At 26.2% G+C, this 26,510-nt stretch overlaps 1 protein-coding gene across 1 annotated transcript in view; it reads right to left on the reverse strand.

Moving 5' to 3' along the window:
• Nucleotides 1-9,432: 9,432 nt before the first annotated feature.
• The window catches only part of LOC119674783 (nuclear pore membrane glycoprotein 210-like), a 68,192-nt gene continuing 51,114 nt past the window's right edge, over nucleotides 9,433-26,510 (reverse strand). Inside the window, exons 21-24 of the mRNA XM_038085938.1 lie at nucleotides 23,745-23,886; nucleotides 17,337-17,384; nucleotides 10,114-10,212; nucleotides 9,433-9,664 (exon numbers count right to left, since the gene is read on the reverse strand). Coding sequence (XP_037941866.1) covers nucleotides 9,555-9,664; nucleotides 10,114-10,212; nucleotides 17,337-17,384; nucleotides 23,745-23,886 — 399 coding nt within the window. The 3' untranslated portion in view covers nucleotides 9,433-9,554. The remainder of the gene's footprint in view (nucleotides 9,665-10,113; nucleotides 10,213-17,336; nucleotides 17,385-23,744; nucleotides 23,887-26,510) is intronic.

Raw genomic sequence — 26,510 nt, forward strand, 5'->3', positions numbered from 1 at the left:
CTGAATCTATACCGACAGAAAGCAATCCTATGCCAGTCAAACCTGCTTATCAACTTTCAACAATTTCTTCTGGATCTATATCGACAGAAAACAATCCTGCTTTAAGCAATTGCATTTGCACTAATCCTGTTGCAATAGTGTCCCATTCTTACATATCACCAGAAAACATACCTACACCAAACACACCCATTTATCTTCCTATAATAGATTCTCCTGTTTATATACCAACGGAATGCATAACTACGCCTACTAACATTAGTTATCCTATTGCAACAGTATCAACGGCAGCTATTAAAATACCTACTTCACAAATAGTGGTATCGCCAATATATCCTCCTACAATGATATATAATCATCCACAATTTACACCATTCAAATTGCCACAACCAATATATCCAACCGCAATAGTTAGAGCAACTAATCAACACACTATACCACATAAGCCGCCAACTTATCTTGAAAACGTAGAAGATTTTATTGCAAAGTCTGAACAGCAAACAACATTTGTTACTAAAACACCAATAAAGAAACGTAGTCATCATGAAGATCTGTCCGGGGATACTCTAGAACAATTGTCTTCTTTGGAAGCGTTAACGAAACTATTCGATAAAAAAGCAATACGATTCACAGGCGATAAATCAGATAAGTCTAAAAAAGAGAGACCAATTTTGGGTGGCAGATCTATTGTTAAGCCATTTGTCAATGATCCAGAACCTACTTCTTTGCAAATACAGAAGAAAGAAAATTTGAGTGAAAATAAAACAAGCATCCAACGTCGCAAAATTATTTATCACTTCAAGTTCGGTTGCCAAGGTGAAGACGATGCTAAGTTCTTGAGTGCAAATGGAATAGTTGTGAATACGGTTAACGAAATTATACTTTGTGACAAAATTATTGGGCGAGTGTCAGTCTTCGACAGAAATGGTAATTTCAAGTATAGTTTTGGTAGAAAGGCAACTTACTTCGTCAATTTGGAGTGTCCTTTACGACTTAGAGTGATGCCAGTCTGTAGTGATATCGTTTTGTTGGATAATTGTGAAACTAAAGGAATTATTAAGATCTTTGATAAATTTGGAAATTTAAAAATCGAGTTCGGTGAAGGTCAATTGATTGGTGCTTGCTGTATGACTGTAGATTACTGTGGACGTATACTTGTTATGGATTGTAAATTGAACACAATGTTTGTTTTTAATGAAAATGGTGGACTGCTTCAATGGTTCTTTTGTCCCAAATTAATACACGCAACAGATGTTAGAACCAATGACAAAAATGAGATATTTATTACAGATGACATAGATCATTGCATCAAAGTGTATAACTATCAAGGTTCATATCTACGTCAAATCGGTGATGAAAAATATATAACTAATCCTATTGCGCTAGATATTAATTCGGATGGAAACCTTGTCGTGGGTAGTACATCCATGCAATTTAATATCACGATTTATAAACAAACTGGAGAACTAGTCTGTGCTTACGAGGCGAAGCGTATACATTCAACCACAGTGAATATGGTACTCCTTGATGATAAAAATGTTATTGTTACTACTTCAGACTGCATAGCTTATATGTATCGTCTGGATTAAAAGGTATAACATTTATAAGATTTTGAAATAATTTTGATATTATTGCATATATAAACACTGAATATAATGCAATTGTGACATTAACATAAGGACTGCTTTATGCATTAATAATAATAATATATGATATGGTATTTTTTTAAAAACATATATACAATGTTATAAAATTAAGACAAAAATTTTTATATGATTATAAAATATATATATATATATCGCATATATTTAATTTTATATATAACTTAATTACAAAAATATTGAAAAATATTAAGACTATAACAAAATGACAGAATAACAAAGTATTAGTTTTTAAATTTAATATTATTATAAGAAAAAATATCGATCATAATTCCATATACTATATTTTATTAAAATCTTCTTGCATATATCAAAATATTATTTCATATACACATATGAGATATTTTATTCCGTGAATCTCAGTGGCTATATAATACATTACTTGTAGAATATCTATATTAGTTGCTAAATACCAGCAGTAGCAGCCGCTCTCATTGACCATAGAAGTTACTAAGAAATAAGTCTGTTCTTAAACCATAAGAAATTTTATAGCACCCTTACTTTTAGGAAATAATGTTAGTAATCTTTACTTAAGATTAAGATTAACAAACATTTTTAAAAACATAAATATATATAATGTTTTTTGATGAATAGTAACAAATATATAGTAATCAATTAGTTAACTTTATTATTATATAATATATTTGGTAATACAATTTTTGGTTAAAATTTAAAATTCAAGACCAGACTCTTTATTGTCTCTTTTTTAATGTCTAATTAATCTTTAAATAATATATATATTAATAAAAAGTCATTTCATTTATTATTTTACTTTCAAATTAAGTAATAATAATTGCGATTGAGCATATTATATCAATGGTAGTGTCATTAAAAATATCCTTTTAAAATGTGTCCTTTGTATACCCTATCCAACTCTTAGGTTTTATTAGTTTTAATTATTTAATTAAGCATTTCAATATAATTGATATATAATTAAATAAAAAAAATAGTGATTTTTAGTAATACAAATATTCCAAGCTAAGTAATCGTTTGATTGATGGAAATATTGACAATATATTTCTAGTATATTTCGTCAGACATATTTCGGTCAATAAATGATCAATACCATAACTTTTTATCGTATCATATTATTTTTGTTTATGAACTTTATATGCTTTTGAAATAAAAATATACAAAAGTTTTATATAACAAATGTAAATATGATATTTAAGTAATCCTAGAATCCTAGTAAGTTCAAGTTATTGAACTGAATTTATTATATATATATTAATAATAATATATAATATAATATATAAATATATATATGAAATTCGTGCACTTTAGAAACTATATTTACTATTATATGTCAAACTTTAATTGTTATTAAAAAATTTAAGAATTATTAATATTATAATATTATTATAATATAATATTGTTAATTAGCTTTGAACATAAACAAAATTAAATAATGTAAACACTATAGGTATATTCAGATAATTTAGGTAATTAAGCAATATTATATATATACATATACATATGTACCTTAAAAATTTATTTATATTAAACCCACACCTACAAATGTAAACATAAGGCTTATGTATGACGCCTTATAGAAATAACTAAGAAGTCGTTATATAAATTAAAAATAATAATAAATAAAAACAATTGGTAATTATAATATTTTTCATTTTTTTTTTAATTTTCCATATAATTATATAAATTGCGGTTTAAATTCCTTTGAATTATATATCGACTTCGTTAGTTTTTCTTCAATAATTCTTTATTCTTTCCATAATCGTTTATATTATCCATCGTAATAACATCTTAAAATTTACAATGTAATCTATTTTAATAAACAAAATTATATTTATTTTTAGTAAATAAAACAATTGTCATAAGACTAAAACTAACTTTAATTAAATAAAAACGAAGATAAATAACTAAGATTGATATTTTATTGAGCTCTCTCTCTCTCTCTCTCTCTCGTATCTTTAAATTACATTACTTTTATGATTATAATATAATTAAAATCAGTAAATATATTTCTAACATAATTTTATAAATATAATATAATTATATTTAATATTACATTATATAAATATAATTTTAATAGTATATAATATTAATTTTTTATTACTTACAAAATAATTTAAAATTATTTAATTAACATTTTCACTCATGCTATATAGTGAGATACCCATGTAATACACATGTGGTAAATATTCCTCTATAAATAACAATACTTTTAAAAATATATATAAATACAATAACGTACTTAAAAAAAACTTATTTTTTATATATATTTGTTTAATAACAAGAAGATAAAATTTTAAGTTTTGTTACAAAAAAATAAAAATTTCTTTTATATTGTTTAAAAAAAAAACTGAATGAGTTATATTATTAAACATAATTATTTAATTAGAAAACATACGTAAAGTATATATAAATACATTTAAATGACATATATATTAAATATGAAATATTAAAATAACAGTTATGAAGATATAAATTATTAGTTCTTTTAGAAAAATTATATGGTAACAAAATTTCTTTTTTAATTAAATAATACTCGTCATTATATATATTTTATATATATATATATTATATATATATATATATATATATCACAAATGCATACATATGTATCACAAATGTATGCAAATATTTATATTTAATATAAATACATTTATATTTATTTATTTAAAATAAGTTTTTATAAATATATATATTTATGTATTTAATATAAATACATGTATATATTAAATATAAATATATGAAATATATTTGAATATACTATTATATATGTATTTATATATCAAACACAATATGCACATCTTTTGCATACATTATGTATACATCTATATATATATGCATATCATTATGTATATATATATATCTATATATAAATATCATTGTATGTATATATATCTGTATATATATCATTATATGCAAATCCATATGCATATATATCCATAGATATATCCATATGTATATCTATATAGATATGCATACATATATCTATACATATATCTATATATATATCTATATATATATCTATATATATATCTATACATATATCTATATATATATCTATACATATATCTATATATATATATATCTATACATATATCTATATATATATCATATTATTATATTATTATACATATAAATTTATATATGTATATATATATACATATCACCACATATGTATCTACACATATATATCATTGTATATGCCTGTGTGTAAATATATATTTATATATATATCTATACACATATATCATTATATACACATCTATATATATACCATTATATACATATCTATATATATATCATTTATATAAATCTATATATATATAATATTATATATATATACATAAATATATATCATTATATATATATCTATATATATGTCATTATATATATATCCATATATATATTATTATATATATATCTCTATATATATCATTATACGTATACCTATATATATATCAATATATATACATCCATATATATATTATTATATATGTATCTATATATATATCATTGTATTTATATATCCATATATATATATCATTATATAAATATATCAATATATATATCATTATATAGATATATATATAAATATCATTATATATATATCTATATATATTTCATTATATATATATCCATATATATATTGTTATATATAAATCTATATATATATCATTATATATCATTATATATATATATATATATATATATATTGTTATATATTATATCTATATTATATATGTCTGTGTCTGTATATAATCATATATATATAGCTATATATATCATTATACATATATCTATATTTATGTATTGAAAATATTTATTTAATTAGAAAGAATTATAAAATATATATACATTAAGACCGAAAAGCTTTCGGAAATTCTCATTTAAAATTCGCGCGCTGTATATTTTCCGATATTTTAAGTTTATGTAGTTTGGCAGCACTGTCCTTAATTACTATGCCAAAAATGAGCGCGATCTGTCAGACAGTTCGTTTACGGCAGCTGTTGAAACCAGTTCACCTCAGTAGGGCGTTGCGAAAAAAACAATGGAAAAAAATATTGAACAAAGAGTTTGCATCAAATTTTGTGTTTCGAACGAAATTTCGTGTGCAGAATCGTTGCGAATGCTACAAAAGGCTTATGGGGAATCAGTTTTATCGAAAACTCAAGTTTATGAGTGGTACAAAGCCTTCCAGGACGGTCGTACGACCGTCGAAGACATTTCGCAACGCACTACTGAGGTGAACTGGTTTCAACAGCTGCCGTAAACGAACTGTCTGACAGATCGAGCTCATTTTTGGCATAGTAATTAAGGACAGTGCTGCCAAACTACATAAACTTAAAATATCGAAAAATATACAGCGCGCGAATTTTAAATGAGAATTTCCGAAAACTTTTCAGTCTTAATGTAAGTACATTAAACATATAAAATATTTAAATGTTTTTTTATTTATTTATTATATATTTCCAATATAGCTAAACTCAATCATTTCTACCTTAAATATATATAAATATTTAGATAATAAATATATAAAATGTGTTTAAATATATATATAAAATATTTATTTAATTAAAAAAGATAAATTTATTATATATTATAATATATAACTGTACTGTCAGACTTGTAACTTAACTTGACTTAATAAAGTAACCTCATAAAATAAAGACAAGTACTTAAAATATTTATTTTCATTAAAAATTAAATTTATTTTATACTTCTCTTCTATTTACTTAAAAAAATAACTGTCAGAATTAAAAATAAAATTAAAAATAAATGTAAAAGTTAAGAGAAAGAGAAAATTAAGAGAAAAGATGTTTATTTTAAATAAAAATAAGAGGAAATTTAAAATAAAAACTTTTGATGCACATCAATTAATTATTATTTACTTACTAAATTAATTTAAATTAATAATAAGATATCTAATAAACTTTTTATTTGGGGATATAAGAGAATAATAATTTTATTGAATTTTTTGGTTTAGATCAAATTGTATCTCTGGAAATATATTCATTATTTATTTATTATTTAGTTATTTTTTTTAAAGTTGTACAATTTTATCCAATAATGTATGTCCTATAAAGCACTATTTTTTTATAGCAAAATGTTTTCAAGCGTTATACATGAATAATCGACTACATATATAGTAGTTCAGTTTCCAATGCTTTTTATTGTTGAACTAAATCAACCTTATTAATAAATTGTAAATAAACAGCAAAAAAAAATTTAAATAAATTAAATTTATTTTATAAATATTCTTCAAAAAAGAAACAATTTTATAATTATTTTTTATTTTGTTTTATTATTGAATTAAATGTTGTTCTTAATAATAACTGACAATAATCCCAAAACTCTTATCTCAACAGAAACAAATTATTATTATTATAAATAATAAGAATTATTTATTTTTCATAAATAATTATTTCAAAAAAATATTTATTGTTTAATAAAAACTTTTATTAAATAATTACTATTTTAATATTATGCTATTAATATTTACTGTCAAACAAAATATTAAATATTCAAATTACAAATTTTTTTTTATGACAAAATTTTTAACTTTTATTTACTTAAATATACTTACATATACTGTACCTAGATTTTAAAATAAATATCATTTAAACAAATAAAAAAAATTTATTATTTTATTATTTTATATATTTTATAATATTTTTAACATTACATAGCAAAAGTACTTCTCTAATTTTTTACAAAAGAAACATTTATAAACTATTTTCTCTATAAATTAAATACATATATATTTCATTGTTTTCAAAATTGAATATAATGAACCAAACATTTCCAAATGACTATATACATTCTTTATAAAAAAAAATTATTCATGTAGTTATATCTTTTTATTGTAATATTTTATGCTTAAAATGACAAATTATTTAATCCTATGAAATTTTATACAAAATACATATTTTAATCAATAATATTAATAAAGTTGTTCCATGTTAAAAAAATATATATATATTTTTTTTTTGTCATTTCAAAGAAGTAGTATCAAGGTAAGTAGTATTTTAACTAGTATTTTTTTTTAAGAAAAATTAAATGCTTAAATGTACTTAAATTTAAAGCTGCTTAAAATTATTATAAGTATCTGTATTAAATAATTAGAAACATATTTTTATGTGACACAAAAATTATTTACATACTTACAGTATGTAATGAATTCATAATGAATCAAGAGTGATAAAGTAGAATTATCTGAGTTCTTTGTAGTAAAAATTTTACTTGATTTAATTATACTTGTTCAATTACTTAGTTCAAGTAAGCTACATACATATAAAAGTACCAGAGTTGAATCGAGTTATGACTAAATTTATGTATGTATATATATACATACATGTATATATATATATATACAAATATTTTTATACACATGTATATATATATATATACAAATATTTTTATACACATGTATATATATATATATATATATACAAATATTTTTATACACATGTATATATATATATATACAAATATTTTTATACACATGTATATATATATATATACAAATATTTTTATACACATGTATAAAAAGTGAACAAACGAATCTAGTACCTTCAAGCGACTTTCATTGTAATTTACAACAATTATCAGGTTTGATAAGCTCTAATTTTTTTAGCTTAACTTAGAAGACTGGAGAGAGAGAGAGAGAAATGTAGCAGAATGGTTCTTATAGGTCAGAGTAGATCCAGAAGAAACACTTAAGAATTGCAAACAAAAACAATAAGCAATTTAAATATATAGTATAGAGGTAGTTATGGTTTTGTGCTCCTAAAAGAAACTACCCAAATTATTGCAAGTTGATATAGAAGTTCCTATATAATTTATATTTGTGCTTTTAAATTTTTTTTATAATTAATAATTATTATCAACCTTTTAATTTCTTATTATGAGCTTATTTTAATCTTTTAATTATTATTATAGGATAAGCTTTGCATGCACTGCGACCTATAAGATCTTTTCTGCAGATTTTTTAATTAGTTATTGAATTATAATTATACTTTAATAATTTATTACTATAAGTTATTTATTAAATAATAATTATACTTTAATAATGTATCACTAAATTTTAACTTACTGATTTGGAATAATAAATTAATTGTAGCTATTAATTCATTATAATAAATTACAGATTCAGACTTTAAGTCATTAAATTAAAAATACAAACAATAATTAATAAACAAAAAACACTAAGTAATTTAAATATTATTAAATTAAAAATAAAAATAATTTATTCATTAAATAGTAATTTAGTTATTTTTTAATTTTTATATGTACTTATAACTTAACGACCTGAATTTCAGGTTCAAATGAATTCATTAAATATTAAACTATTTCAATTTAATTAAACTAAATAATGAAGCTCATATTTTACTCTAACTACTATATCTATATATATTGTGAAGAGGTGTTTTTTATACATATTTCTATAAATAACTAACTTTAATAATTGGTGCCTAAGATCAATATATAAAGAGCTACAAATTAAATAATATAAAAAAAATACTTCCTTAGTTTTTATTGACTCAATTATTTTTTTAATAACAAATTTGACTTACAAACTCATTTAATTAGTAATAGTAATCAAAACCACTTAAATATTCTTATATCTAATCTAACCTTAAATCTATATGATCCAATTTTTAATGAATATAAATGCTGTACATCTGGTTTGGTTTGTCTTTACGTTTTTAATATACATAGAAAATTAAATTAAATTAAATAAACAAAAAAAAAAACAAAAAAACAAAACATTATTTGTAATTTTAACAAAACATTTGTCCAATATTAAAAAAAAAATTATTACAAAAATTAGAATAAAACATTAAAGTACAAAATTCAAATAGCGACAGGATGTTTACAACGTATATGGGTGTATGATACATAAAGTTAGAATGAGGCAAATTCTCATAAATATCTGCGGTATATCCTTTGCTGCTGTGGAGTTCTCAACGTTGAATCACCATAAACTGGTGAATCATTTCCAGGCGATAAATTGGGGCTACCCAAGCGTGGGTCTGAAATAAGCAAAAGTAACAAATAAAGTAAAAATTTTTAAACGAAAATATTTAAAAATTTAAATAAAAATAAGCAAGAATTGGCGGCGATAGAAATGTGTTAATCAATTGTAGAGATAAACTTTCTCTAGAAAGTTAAAATATGTAATAGAATACAAAAAAAAAAAAAATTGCAATAATAAAATACAAATAACTGAAGTTACGAGTTGCCCTCGCATATTTGGCATTTGTTTAATTACTTCAAATATTTGCAATATTTTAAAATAATTTCTTTCTGAAAACTTTTGTTACAAAACTTGTTCGCAAAAAGCAAATATTAAGAAATATATATATGTCTATACATATATATATTGCTAAAATAAAAAAAAAAAAAATAAGTTTAATAAAAATTAAATGCCAAACGAACGAAAAGTAGAAAAATTAAAAATATTTAAATTCTGTGCACTTACCATAATAGGGCGATAAATTTGGATAAAGCGTCGGGCTTCTGGGTGCTGGATTTTCCTTTTCATCAGATGTATCTGCATCCTTTTTAGTACTGGCAAAAGCTGCAAAAAGGGAAGCAAACGTAACAAATTAATAATGTACAAAGTTTAATTAAAGAACTTTTTAATTGATTTCAGCATAATTTTGTTGCAATTTTTATTAATAAAAAAAAAGAAAACTTTCATATTCCTTATGTTCTTTTCGAAGAAAAGCAACGTTAAGATTTTATCGAAAAGGTCACCATAAAAAATGAATAAATGAAACGACAAAAAAATTTACTACTTGCAATTATATGACTCTGTTAAGTAAATCTCTTATAAAATAAGCATTCGAAACAATCCCTTTTAATTTATTTAAAATTAATTAATACAACAAAAAAAATTTAGTATACAATTCAACAACATATTACAAACATAGAGTAAAAAAGGTAGCATGAACACCATCAACTAACTTTAACCCTCTAATGCCCAACCCCGCTTCAAGATAGGCTTTCTATAAACGACTATCAAAAACTTATTTGATCACGTTTTTAATATTTTTTTAATGTCAGGACCTAGATAAAGGGTCATATCTCTTTGAAATATTCAAAATATTGTGATACTCTGCTCCTAATCATATTTATAACTGTGTGAACTAAAAATTCACTGTAGTTTGAGCAAAATAAATATTTTTGCAAATAAAAAATCTGGCATTATAGGGTTAATTAAATAATAGCAATTTCACTAGGAACTTTAGAACTTAGTTTTTTTTTTAAGAAGAAATCTAATTTTTGATTTAGCAACAGAACATTAATCCATTAAAAACATCATTATTTTAAAGTTCATATATGTAACTAATAAAAACAATTACAAAAGTAGCTAAAAAAATTATAAACAATTGTCATTGGAGAATCTCATTGGAGGAGATATTGCAAAACTAATACAAGGAACGTTCTTTATATTTTAATTTTTATCAAACAATACAGCAAGAACACCATACTGACACTATACTGAGTACATATGTATAGTAGTATATAAAGGATTTATTTAATTTTCATTGAATAAAAAATCAAAAAATCTTTCAAAATGTCTTAGCACTGTAAAGACACACTTAAGAGATTAAAATTGTTCCATCTAAAAAAATATTTATAAAGCCGAACACAATCAATATCAATGAAAAATAAAAGGATGTATCTGAACACAAAAAAAAAATTTTTAATATTTATTAATATTATTAATAAATAATATAATATTGGTATAATTCAATGGCAAAGTTTATAGCAATACTCAAATTCGTAAACAAGTTAATATGTTCAACCAAAAACGGATGCTGATCATATAAAAACGAGATAATTACTGAAACCAGACAGAACAATTGACCGCTTAAAACTTCAGATAAAATAAAATCAATCAAAGAATGAACACGATCGCCATCTGTAAGTGACAATAAGTAATTGTGGATGTCTAAAATCGATATTATTAGATACTCTGGGGTATATGCGTGATAAACAGGTCAGTCAATTGAACTACACAAACTATATACAATATAATATATACAATATAATATATACAATATAATATATACAATATAATATATACAATATAATATATACAATATAATATATACAATATAATATATACAATATAATATATACAATATACTACAATATAACTACACAAAAATATTTAATATAATAAATACTCATTATAACAAAGGGATGATCGCATTCACTTTGCGAATATTAACAGCTTTCGTCTTCTTCTCCGCTAATTTCAGATTTGTATATAATCTAAATCTGTATTGTATAATAATCTTAGTCTCTTCTTCTCTATAGCTTTCGTTAGCATCAGTATTTTAATTTTAATATGTCATCATGTACTATACAGCATTTAAACGGTTGTAGCTTCTCAAGCATTAGAGCAAAGTCGTCTGCACATTAAATTAATTTGGTATTTGTCGGTAGATTAATTTTTAATATTCCGTTTAATGCATGGCATTCTATAGTAGTGGTTCAAGCACTAATTTTTGAGGGGCGACTAATCCTTGCACAACTTTATACTATCTAATTATATCTTCGGAGTAATTGATATAATTAATCTCGTTTGATATAATTTTCAAACGTACCTTTCCCAACTAATTAACGATTGAACTGGTTGCCTGTATGACTTGAAGGAAAGATTCAATCTTTACCGTTATTAAAGCATGTGATAAATGTCTTAGTAAAGTTGTCAGGGTCTACATGCTTCATGTATAAAAATAATGTATAGATAGGACCGAATAAGATAATTTATGATTATCCTTTGTAAATAATAACAACGGGTCATTATTTGAGCATAAATGGGTTTTGGACACAAGGCCACCACTCCAACCTAACGTAACCTTGTAAATAATCTGAATTTCTCAATTAGAAGAGGGTTTCCATGATCTTTCATCAGTTGGTTACATTACAGACATTTCGTATGCAGAAATTTGCACCCTATATAATCGCTTTTCGTTTCGTCTTCAACTTTTTTCTGTTCGTAACTTTTTGAGCTATATGCATGACAAAAACAATATAATCTGTGTTTAACCCTTGTAGTCCCCAATTAAGTTTAAGTTTCTTAAAGTCGTTTGACGATCACGGATGTTTTCAAGGATTTTTTCCGACGAGTCCAATATACATAATGGTCAATATATATAGATGGCTGAACGTTGCCTTTAAACAGTTTTGCGAATATTTGAAATATTCCATAAAGCTGTTAGTGTTCATATATTATATATAAAAATATATATGTGCACATATTAATTCAATTACCTTTTTAACCATCACAAAAGTGGTTAAACATTTAAATTGAAAAAACAAAACCTATACTAAAAGTGTTATAAAAAAGCGATTTTAATCTGCGGAATAATAACACATGCTAAAGTAAGCATTTAAAAAATAAAATCTACCAACACAATAATGTATACTGAAAAAAATAGTTCTCACCCTATTTAATGATACCTTATAATGCCAAAAAAAAAAAAAAATGAAATTGAAAAGAAAAAACTTTTTCGGCTTAAAATTATCTTTCAATAAAAAAATAACTAAAAAACTTTACAGTCAACAAAGCTGACAGACTATTCGAAATCTTTAGAAAGTACGGGTGTAAAAAGTCACCGCCAAATTAATCGCCGTTTTTGTGTTTATTTAGTGCACAAACTTTTTTTCTGGATAGTACAAAACAGTCATTAGTGTTAAATTAAACAAACAACTTCAACAGGAATATTGCTATCACCAACGTCACCATAAGGAGCAGGCAGGAGGCAGTCAGGCAGGCAGTCAGTCAGGCAGGCAAGCAATAGCAGTAAATCGAGCAGCACACATAGGCAGCAGTAGGACCAGCAACTCATTTATCACAGTAGTTGCCACCATTTGCAATTGAGTGTACAACTACGAGCAGGACGTACCAAGATATTATGTTTTCCATTCAATTCGAACAAATTCTTTGAGGGTGTAGGTCCTGGTCCCGGTCCTTTGCACGTCGCCAGCAAGCTCAATGAGTCTTGGTTGCCGCCATGTTTCGCTTAAATTTCATTTCAATTAGTTTTTTGTGTGCTTCATTTCGTAAAATTTTACAGATTTAAACTAAATATTTTTTTTCTTTGGCAGAGCGCCGAGCACAACTGCTGTCATTAATGACACTGATACCACACTGAAAGCATACAGTAAATGCGCGCACAAGTGCTTCCATTAGCATAAAGTCTGTCACATTGCTGAATTCTGGCTGAATTCTGGCGTCATCCATCACACTCAATTGCTAGACAAGTTAAGATATCGCATAAGTGTTGGCGTGATGAGTTACTTAATTTGTGCGCTGGCTAATAGTGCAATAAACATTGAGTGTGGAACGATAGTTGCGGAATTGGTGAAATTTTGTTGAATTGATGGTGCAGTGGCAGGCATTGGGTTTGGTTACCTAAAAGGACACACACAGAGGATACGCATCAATTGTCACTTTGCCAAATCAGTGACGAATTGAAACAAGTGAGCTCATTTGAACCCATTTAGTATGGATTTGGTGTCGTTGCTGCAAATAATTATGTTAGTAAAGTTGTTGATTTAGAGATACTAACAGGAAAGCAATCTTTATACTCGTAATTCAACAGACTTTTGGCAATGATATTCTACAAACAAAAAAAAATTACAAAATCACTACGTGATAAGTTATGAAATTGTGTCTTTTGGCTGTTATGATTGGATTTAAAACTAAAGAATTGAATTATATGCAACATACAAACGTTATTTGTATACTAGTACAACTAGTACATATAGATTTGATTTCTTAGCTATCCACTATATATGAGACCACCTAAACTGTAAGTGCATAAGTGAAAAGACAATAAGATAAACAGTAGATGAATACCAAATATAAGTAAATAAAGTAAAATTATTTCATTTATACTTTAATCTAAAATAAAATAATCTAAAGATATGAATAAGGCTTTTAGCTCTCAACTAGTCATTGTCTTCAACTTCTTTGGATCCATGCGACTTTCACCTTTACTGAAAAACGCATTTACCGATGAAAACAACGCGTTTTGTAGTTGTAGAAGCCATTCAAATTACTTATACTGACATCCTACAGAATTATCAAAATTATCTTCAGAAGTAGAACCTTATTTTTTGTAAGTCCATATCAATTTTTATGCTTCCTCAACGCTACTATTTATGCAGTGAGATTTAGATGTAGTACCCATAAAGATATTAATATAAATGAAAACATAGTATAAAGACATATGTTTCTGGAAAATAAGTTGAACGATTATGTTCTATGCCTCTTCAACGGAGTGATGTTTAGATTTCTCAATTATGATTTCGGCATGAATCCGATTTCCCGGATCTTATGTCGCATTTTCTGATTCTTACCCATTGTTTGTGTAATTAATGTAAAAATTGAATAAGTTAGTTGCTGCTAGGATGGCAAGTGTAGCTTTTAAATAGTAAAATAATTTTATAAAATGTACAACTTTAAATTTCGATATTTAAAGCATAGAAGTTAATGAAAATAGTTGCCAGGACTTTAGGATTTTTCTTTAGGATAACATAAGATATAATAATTAGACTTATTTTTTTTCTTTTTATTTTAAAAATAAGAATAAATAAGAATTACACCGAGACTTTTCAGTAAGATTCATTTTTATTAATTCAAAAATTTTTTTTTCAACCCTAATCCTTGATAAACCTAACAATGTCTTATATTAAAATCCCAGATGTTTTTTAATTTAATGAAGGCAGTGCATAGGTAAATGGACTCATTGCTGAGTATTCGCAGAACATAAGCAAATAAGTAGTCGGTATCATCAAGTCATATTATACTTAAGGATTAGACTACCATCCCTTAAGAAAGGTGGAAGTTGACAGTAACGGTTTTAGTAAATAAACCAGTAAAATGTGGTATTTAATACAAACATGTCCTACTAAGACTTTAGCGGGATGGGGTGAACATACAAGGTAAAGTGTCTGATTGCATTTAACATGGTAAATGCCAGCGCGATCCTTGTCACTGTTCTCTCCAAGTTAATACACAGCCTTCACGTGGCCCGCTCTAGATAGCTACAATCATCCGTGCGCAGTAAACTAATAAGTCATGCGTCGGGCTTGGAACCTGCCATTTTAAATTCTTTTCAATGCAAACGAAGAGGCAACCTCGACGTCCGCATCTTCAGTGGAAGGACCAGGTAACCAACGATTTGGGGGCGTTCAGTACTACCAACTGGCGACAGCAAGTTACTAATCCGCTACTAATCAGCGGAGGCTACTCGACGCAGCCAAGGACTACTCACGTCTGTAATGACAAACTAAGTAAGTAAGTGTCCTACTAAAAACCCTGTGATTAATTTAAGTTCATATCTATATGGACTTCGAATTAATCCTTCTTTTATTTTTTCCTCGAATTTACTTGTTCATGTACTACCTTTGTAAGCAATAGATATCAGATGAAGTCTGGCAAGTGCATAACGCGGAAAATGTTCGGGTCCTATTGAGAGAATTATTGTAACCCCTTCTGCAAAATTTATATCTATCCCGCGACGAGTTTTAAATAATAGCCTACTCATATATTGTAATATAAGGCACTAATTTTATGAATGATAAGATCACATGTTATACAAATAACTAATTTTATGTTTTTTTTTTCAAACTACGATTAAACAATGCGCCGCGGTTAATGTTGTGTGTTAAGTAATAAGAGTTTACACCTATTAAGTTTTGATTTTTTTTATTTATCTCACTCACTCCTCTCTAACAGAACTGAGGTAAATTCATTAGTGCGCGCCACCTTAATTTAAACTTTCCGCCTTGTTGGCAAAGAACGCCAAGTTTAGCGACGGATTTGATATTAATTACGAAGTGACATTTTGGCTGCAGGAATTCGCGCTAACAACAGTTCAAGTTGTTCAGGTTAAAGTTGAATACGGTTAAACAGGACAACAGAAAGTGGATACACCACAAGACACTTTTTACATTTAGTTTAAGTTTAAAAGCATGTCTGCTAAGTTCCATGAAACGTTTGAAATATTTAATGAACTACAAGTTGTCTAGATAATAAGCATGCCAAATGTAAATCTATGTAAATAAAGCTGAAGTAGATTTAATTATTTTTTTTTTGTGTTTCTACTTCGTTTTAAATTTAATCTGATAAGTATACACAAATCCTAATATAAAGAAATATTTAAAAGGAATCGCGCACGCAATATGTTAATCAATTAGAGCGTGCAATTTAACGGATTTAATTTACAGAAATTTTAATTTAATTTCAAATTCTGCAATTCTCTCAAATAAAAACACAAAAAGAAATATCCTTTAACAAACAAAAAAAAATTTAATAAAAATAAATAAATAAATGCAGGCAATCTTGCTTATCATGTGCAATTTTGCCATATCACTTCCATGATTAAAACTAAGTTTCCGGTGGCAAACTTGAAACTTTTAAGTTTTATTTAAAAAAAAAAGCAAAAAGAAAATAAAATAGCAAGGAAAATACCCAAGCAGGCAATCATCGATTACTTCTCTGCGTTTTGTGTGTTTAAGGTTGCCACATAAACCAAGGATATGTGGCCCATAGTTCAACTAAAGGTTAAAAGTATGAGGTGCAGGGGCGAACGCAAGCTTGCAAGCAAAAAATCCTAACATGCAACTACTAAGCAAACAAACACACTTGATATGGAAATCATTAATTAAACTTACCTTCAGAGTTGATCTTCACTTTACCCTGGGCGCCACAGGAAAAGTACACTGCAAAAAAAAGGATAATAAAAAATTGGTTATTGATAAGAGTTTAAATATTTGTGCACGTGAGCATAAAAATGAGAAATACTTTTATATATTAATTTTTTTTATTTAAAAAAGCTCATTGCAATATAATTATTAAAACATCGGGACGATTGCAATATCCTGAACGCCGTAGACCAACGACAAATCTCGATTAAGCCGACAATATGATACATAAATATATATATCGTTATAACTGACGTATTTCCTGAAAAATTGGAATCGATTTGCAATTTTTCAACCAAAAAAAATTAGAATCGCTATCTAGTGACTCTAAGAGTTAAATTAGTCTAATTTGGATAACAGTTAATATTCAAATTATTTAATATTAATAACAATAATATAAAATTGAAACTGAGTACCCATTATCAGTTTCTATAACTTCTAAATTAAGAGTTTGGAAATCCAGAAAAAAAAATGGGTTATTCCGCCAAACTCAGGAGTTTATAAACTTTTTATGTGGAATATCTTAATCCTACCACACCTGAACTATTGCACAAAAAAAATGTTTAATCGTCTCATTTGACTTCGTCCTTGTAGGTTCTACATCACAGGTTGAACCCGATACCCAATTTTTTAATCAACATCTCCACAAATTTTGATCTTGGTTCTATCCAGTAAGATTTTTATTCTTAATAAATTACAACTTGACCATCTTATCATAGATTTCTAGCAACTTCTCGTAGTTTTCTGGTTATATCCAGTACTTTTATCATATTAGCTTGGATTTTATATCGTAATTACTGTTAGCTAGCAACTTAGTGTAGTTTTCTATTTATGTCTAGTATTTATTACTTTGCAACTTAGTGTAGTTTTCTATTTATGTCTAGTATTTATTACTTTGGCATGTTAACTTAGATTTCTAATAACATATCATAGTTTTCTATTTATGTCTATATTTATTCATTTGGTTTATTAGCACTTTAATTCCCTTGTATTTAGTGGCCAAATCCAGATCATGACCAATGATCAGTGTACCAATGTACACTGGTTAATTATTGACATCAATTGAGTTTGCTAGCTTTAATTTTTTTATTATAATTGCACAGTTCAAGAATAGCAAATCTATTATGGGAAAAAATTGTATTCTGATTTTGTAGATTTTTCAAATCAACCTGAAAAAGCTGACAAAATGAAAGGGTTTTCTTTTAAGCTAAAAAGATTACTATGCCCCCTACACATTGCATCTTCAAAACGTTGATAAAGATATGATAATTAACTGTGTTAAATCCTTTTTTCATTCGCTTCTCGATTTAAAAATTGTATAAAAAGATTTTTAAAACTCATTATCGGGAAATAGATTATAGTTATAGGTTATAATAACCATAAACAGGTTATTAGATAGGTAGAACCAAAAGAATGTAGCTATGCCCTTTCAATTTTGTTTTCCAGTACACACTCTTTTGCAGTTTATATTGGAATGAAACCCTTCAAAATGAAGGGCACTAATTTCTTCTAACCAGTCTTGTTTGGAAATCATTTTGGGAATATAGGGTTTTAAATAGAACAGTCAGGATATAGTTATGTCCTTTCGGTCTGGTTTTTCAACATCAACCCTCTTGCAGTTTATATTAAAATAATAGGCGTATAACTGCAGTATATGTACATGTAAAAATAATTTTAGAATGCAGCTTCAAATTTCTTTTAAAAATTGTTAGAAAACACTAGGGTAATCTAAATATATATATTAGAGTATTAGGCGTATAAGTGCAGTATATATACATAGTTTCTTCTTCTAACAATTCTTAAAAGAAACTGGGGTATTTTAAAAGTATGCTCACACTTATGAGCATATATAGCTTATAGAAGTAGAAAACCAAATATGCTTTTCTCACCAGAGTAATGATAGATTGCTTGCCTGCAAAGCTAGAAAGCTTAGAATCTAGAGTAACACAGATATCTTGCCTGAGTAATAGGTTACATGTGTTATGCTGTGTTACTACAAAGAAATGTATATTATTTTTTGTAGTATATATAATAATAGCTCAATTTTCTCAGAGTTTGTTGTCAGATCACAACTTGTAGTGAATCCAGTGTTGGATTCACCATCTGTCTATAATGCTACCTTCCAATTCACTTTATGTTAAATGACTTTTATGTCTTAAAAGTTAATGTTATAGTTCTTATTTTGTTATTTAATTTGCTGGGTGCTCCATCTTTCTATAATTTTAGATTCAAATTCACTTTATGTTAAATGACTTTTATGTCTTGAAAGTTAATGTTATAGTTTTTATTTTGTTATTTAATATAGATGGTATGCTATGATTTACACACGCTTACCCGTTATTCTAACTTCCTACAAGAAAATACTAGCTATTAACCATTTATGTTATTTTATTTAGAGATTTTATTTTGAAATGTTTTATAAACTTTGCATTTAAAGGAATAAAGTTACTAAAAAAAAACTAAAAAAGAAAAATCACAAGAAAACTGAAGTTGTTATCAGTTCAGATACTGTAGACATCGACAACAAGAAGTTAAAAAAAAATCCAAGAAAATTCTTAGAATTTCAACGAAGAAGAAGAACTCCAAAAAGTTTCTACACTGCTAAGTCAACATAACACCTAAAACATTGCGAAGGAGCATAAATTGCAAGGAGTAAGGATAATTTTTTCTGCTTTTTGTTCAAAAGGAAAACATAAACATTGCGTTTCTTGTGGCTTTGGCAATGTTGTTTCTCTTCCCAACCAAATGCGGTCCTGATAATAAGCATAAATGGTTAACTAAAGACCATTTTCCACGTAACCGCATTTACTATTTTCGAAATGTGAAAATATAATAAAATTCAGAAAAAATAAATTAATTAAATAACGAATTGAGGCGGCTAGGCTAGGCTGGTAGCCATTAAAAATGTGGTATTGCTACTTTACTATGATTTTAAATTTCTTGCTAACTGCTTAAGGTGAACTTAGCCGATAAGCCCATATCGCCAGAAAAAAAATCCAAAAAAAAAGAGAAAAAAAATATTGTGTACAAATGCCAAAAACAAAAGCAAACGAACCGAAAACTGACAAAGGTCAGATTAAAACAGTTGCAGGAAATAAGGTATCCACTCACAGATTTCACAACCGCAGTAAACAGTAGGAATTGTGTGCCGAATGCAAAATAAAGCCACAGGATAAGAAAATTTAGGTACAGACCGAAATAGGTTTAAAATGGTGTACACGAAGAAGTACATTTTGGTTAGCGAAAACTGAAAATTATTATAAATGGCAAGGCTAAAAAATGTTCGGAGTGTTTGGTTTGGATTTTGGTTGGCGATAAAGAACAGAAATTATGGTTTTCTTTCTGTGTTTGCTTAAGTCAAGTCGAAGCAGATGAAAAAAACGGACACTTCTAAATATAACCGACGAGAAATAATATTTATATGGATAAAAAACTGACATTTGCTAGAACGTAGTGCAAAAGTTAAGGTAACAGGACTACTAAATTTATAAAGTTGCAGCTATTTTAGGACTCTTGACACTAATGAACGAAATTATGTACTTAAGAAATGGGAAAATTATAAAATAAAATAGTAAAAAATGGTATATTTAAAAATATAAAAGTATAAACATGTGGTAAACCACGAAGAAGAGGAATGTAGATGATCCACAATATTTAAAGGTCATGTAATTAATAAATTAAAAGCGTAAGAAGGGGAAGTACTATTTCACTGATTATCAGAGTCAAGTTTACATTATTAAGCTTATAAGCAGATGAATTTTTCACTGATTATAAAAGGTATTTAGGATACAAAAGTATAGGTAAAAATAAGATGATTGTATTTTTGCGTGTATGCGTCAAGTTGTATTTTTTTAATACCCCTCACTTACTTCTTACTTCAAACAATAAAAAGATATCTATTAAAATTAAAACCAAAAATAACATTGAATTCACGCTACATAACAAAATCGAGCAGGTCGAAAACTCAAGGTATAGTCCTAAAAACAAATGGAAAAAATATTGCAAAAGGAAATCGCAGAGTCCGGAAAAATGTGAAACGAGCTGAAGATTTTGAGGCCCTATGCTTCAGTCGGAAATACAGAAACTGATGATGATGACTTCATACAAAGAGAAAAATCGAAGAGTCCGGAAAAACGTGAAACGAGCTGAAGATTTTGAGGCCCTACGCTTCAGTCGGAAACACAGGACCTGATGATGATGACTTCAAACAAAGAGAAAAATCAAGCTACAATTAAAGTATTCTTGCAGAAATATGTAGAAGATCCATAGTATTTAAAATTCATAAAGTTATTAAGTTAAAAATTTAAGTTGAGAGAGGAGCTATTTATTTTATAGGATCGGTATATTCATAAAAATGAAGTACTTTTTCCTTTTTGGATTTTCACCCATTTTAGAATATTTGGTAAAAACAATTTAAAGTTGAAAAATTGAGGTTTTAAATGGTAAATAAATTTTTTTTATTTCAAGTAATACGAATTGGATTCCGGATTCACAGATTTAAGCTTATTGGGATAGTCGGTTTTTAAGTATTTTTAAAAGATTTATATATTGTTTATCAGACAGAAATAGTAACAATCGAAAAAAGTTTTTACTCAAGCAGACACGTAATAACCAAAGCAACAATATATATATGTACATATATACTCGGATACATTCGGTGTTAAGATCAAAGATTACTTGGCAGTTGTTAGCGATATCAATACCGATTTCAGTATATATTATATAGGTCCAGATATTCAAGGAAATTGCAGATTCGTTGAACTTACTAAACGGGATGCTTATCTCTTCATTGGAGTGGATAAAAACGGAACCAAAATACCCATTGCCACTTGTAAATTAATATTGAAGAACATTGTCATTTAAAAGACACTTATCTAATCCACAAGAACCACAACTTCATATGCAAAAATGGATGATTTACTCAGTTTATCAAAAGAGAACATACCCAAGAGCGTGGGTTGTATAACTGATCACTGGCTATTTGGCAAATCAGCACTCATCAAATCATAAAATTCTTTTTGAAAAATATTATGAAATCCTTTTTGTAGCTATCTAGCTCTGGCCAGAAGCAAAACGAACAATTATGACTTCAACTCTCTTGAAAAAGTGTTTTGAGCTTTAATGAGGCTCAACAAAATGAAATGACTAACAAATAGTTAAGTTTTCGTTGAGATAGTGGTATTGCAATGGACATTAAGATCTACATGAGCTGCTCAATTAAAGTGGCTGCCATAGTAATCTAACCTAACATAAACACATACTTTAGAGATATAAATTATATATAAACGCTTGAATGCAAAATTTTTGGTTCGCGATTTGGCAATTGTTATAATTTAAAAAGTCAGTTTAGTTAGTTAGTTAATTAGTTAGTTAAGATACTAACCAATTCTTTACTATTTTAATGTCGATACTAAGATACTAATATATCGATACTAAATTACTAATGTCGTTATATTGCAAACGGTAGCTATACCAAAGGAAAGGCCAAAAGAATGTACTTTGTAGTAGATTTATCTATTTAAGTAAATAAACATTATTTTGCTGGCAATGTATCTTTAAATACTTCAGTTGACATTTGATACTACTTTACATTTGATTTTGTTTTTAATAATGCTAGTTAAGTAAAAGTAAACCACATGACGTAAAGGTCTAGCAGTAAGTAATAATTTTTTACTAAATACATATTTTGATGATATATAAATGTATTTTTATCAGCTTTTCAAGTAGTCTAAAAGTATAAAATATTATGTTTAACAATGTAACTTTTAGGTTCTAATTTTACACTTTATAAGTAAAATTTACTTTATCTCAAAGCTATGAACTTTTAGTTAATAAGATTTAAGAATTCACACAACAATTTCTTTTTCTTCGTTTGTCCTTTTCTCTCAATGGAACATCTAACTATAGTTTAAATCAGCTTCACGAAAGAAACCCAAATAGCTTATAAATTGTATTATTTATTTGCATTGCTCTACTAATCGAGATATATATTTTAAATGTAAAGGTTATTTATTTCAATGGTGCATGTTTAAAGCAATCTAACATCGCTTAGTTACCCTAAATATTTTAAGTTATATCACTTGTGATAAATACAATATATTTCAGAGGAAACCTTAAAGTGTATATAAGTAGTGCCATAGAAAACTGAAATCACCTTAAGGCTATTTAAAACAATTTCAAAGACCCACAATTTCATTTATTTCTCACCACACAAATTAGGACCACTGTGAATAGACGAGATGGCAGCTCGTAAAATTGCAATCTATGTGGTTTACTTCAACTGATTGGATATCTTAAAACTTTATTAAATTTATAAGCAATATTCCCAAAAACAAAAATTATAATAGTTTTGTTGGCAACAAGTTTTTCTAAACTTACCCCATAGTGTTGTAGCCAATATCATTAAACCTGTGATTATAAGTCCAATATTTGATAAAATATTTAGAAACATGGAGTAAATATTGTCGAATGGTTGAGTTGAACACTTTGGTGCCAATGTATTTGCTCCTAGTATGGGTATCTGCAAAAAGTGTAATAAATTTATAATTTCAAATAAATATATATTAAATATTAATAAATATATTTTAAAGTTCAATATAAAAAAAAAATTAATTTTTAAAAAACGCATTTTAATGTCAAAAAGTCATAAATACTTTTCAGTATTTTTAAATTAATTATAATAAAAATGACAGCATCCACTAACTTCGCAATACGAATATAAAATACGTCCTTTCAGTAAAGTTGTTGAGATTTGAGAAATATTAAAATTCATATAAAATAATATGAAATATAAAATGAAGGTACGGTGGTATATAATTAAAATTTTAGTAAACTTTTTTAAAATTCAAAAAGTTTATTATTTCAAAGTTCATAACTGTCACGTCGACCTATTAAGCATGATAAACGTTCTACCACAGGTGAAATATGGTAGTTTGAACTGTCAGTCGAGAGTGCAAAAAAATTAAAAAAATATATATAAAAAAAAAACGAATTAAACATTTTTTGTGCTGATAGTAAAAATGAAGTTGAAGTTTGTCCTTTTTTTTTGTTGTGCTTTTGTTTCTTCATTTTATATTTTTTAAGTCCAACTTAAAATGTATGTCATCGATTAAATAAACTTTGTGTTGTGTCATGCAACTACTAGCGTATCGTTGTATTTTTCCACTTAATCCAATAGTTTCGTATGCCAACGCCATCCATGAAGCGCGAGCCTGAACCTTTCAGGAAAGTGTTACGCTTGCCAATATGCAATTTTAAATTACTCGCTTTCGTATATTTACGGCGGCTTTATTTGTCGAAAAGTCTGTAATTTCACTTGAACCAAAAGAAAAAAACAAAAACCAAACACAACAACAACAATAACATTTAGTGGTCTCATTGCAGATTCCACTCGACCAGTCCCAATTTGACCCTTTATTGGAGTTGAAATCTTACGGCATCCAGCGTGAAAATTATTACACAAGTATTGCTATTGCGCCAGTTTATCTTATTTTTTCAGATAATATAAGCATTATCAGATAGCAGCAAATATTTTTAAAATAAAATAAAACAAAATAAAAAAGTGTTGGAAAATGTTGTGATTTTTGGTAACTGAACTGAAGGACAACTTTACAACTTTGTTTTCAGAAAGGATTAAAGTTTATTTCCTGATAAAATATGAGCTTGGAAAAATAGCAGATAACTTTAAGCTTTTGACGATTTGTTGGAGCGAATTTAGAATTGTTAAGTTATATTTAGATATTGTTACAACGTGAAAAAAATCACTATAGTCATAAGAAAAGGGATTTATTTAAAGGAATTAACATTTTAGAAAATATATTATTTCCGAAAATAGATCATTAAAAAGATTAATTATTCTTATTCTTCATAACTGGTAAAACAATTGTATAAACTAAAACAAAAACTACTATAAAATATTATAAAACCTAACCATACATATTAACAATTGCATTATCCATCTACGGGACCAATTTGTAATCCCTTACAACATAAAATACAAAACCGTCAAAAAGAAACTGGGCGGAACAAAGTTCATATTAGAACTAAAATACTATTAATTTAAGTGGTTCAGTTATATATCAATAATGCCACAGTCGAGAATTCTTAAGAATCCTGGAAGCAAAGCAAATCTGTTAGACGTCCAAAACTAATATTTAAAGCTTCACACCCAGTGACAACAAATAGTTTTTTAATTGCTTTTTTTAATATTTTTTTTAATCATTTAAAAATTATTTTCGAATAATTAAATACAAGAACTATTTCCAAGATCATTAACGATGGAAATTTGGCAATACTCGAAACAGCTGTATGGTCAGGTCAGGTCACCCAAAAATTCAATTAATTAAAATAATATAAGTTGAATTTTGTTTTTGTAGTAATTATTTTTATTTATTTTTTTTTTATATTTATTTTTTTTATATTTAATTTTTTATATTTATTTTTTTTATATTTATTTTTTTTATATTTATTTTTTTTTATATTTATTTTTTTTTTTTTTTGAGAAGTTTGGAACAATAGTAAGCTACAATAACAAAAATGGTTTTTATAATATTTTAATTAATCAAATTTTTGGCTGACCATACAGCTGTTTCGAGTATTGTCAAATACACAGCATCAGTGGTCTTGGAAATAATTCTTGTATCTAATTATTCGTTAATAATTTTTTTGAGACTGCAAGTACCAGGGATTGAATTCATGCCCTGCTAAATTTGAAGGTCAGAGGCAGCACTCCTTAATAAACTAACCTAAAACCGTTCTTGACTTTTATGTTTGCACTTTTTTTTTAAAGTTTTGTTAATTTGCTGTGCAAGTTTTGTTCACTTGCTGTGTTTTTATTTAATTTTTATATTTTTAATTATTTTATTATTCTATTTTTTTATTTTTATTTCCTTTTTATTTATGCAATATTTTTTTATTATTTATATTTTATATATTTAATTAGTTTTTATTTTTTTTTTATTTATTTTTTATTTATTTAATTAGTTTTTATTTTTTTTAATTTTTATTTTTATTTTTTTAATTTTTATTTTTATTTTTTTAATTTTTATTTTTATTTTATTTACTTTTTATTTATTTTTTATTAATTCTTTATTCTTATTATTTACTTTTTATTTATTTTTTATTAATTCTTTATTTATTTTCATT

This window comes from Teleopsis dalmanni, chromosome 2 (assembly GCF_002237135.1).
Source record: "Teleopsis dalmanni isolate 2A chromosome 2, ASM223713v2, whole genome shotgun sequence".
NCBI classification, from domain to species: Eukaryota; Metazoa; Arthropoda; class Insecta; order Diptera; family Diopsidae; genus Teleopsis; species Teleopsis dalmanni.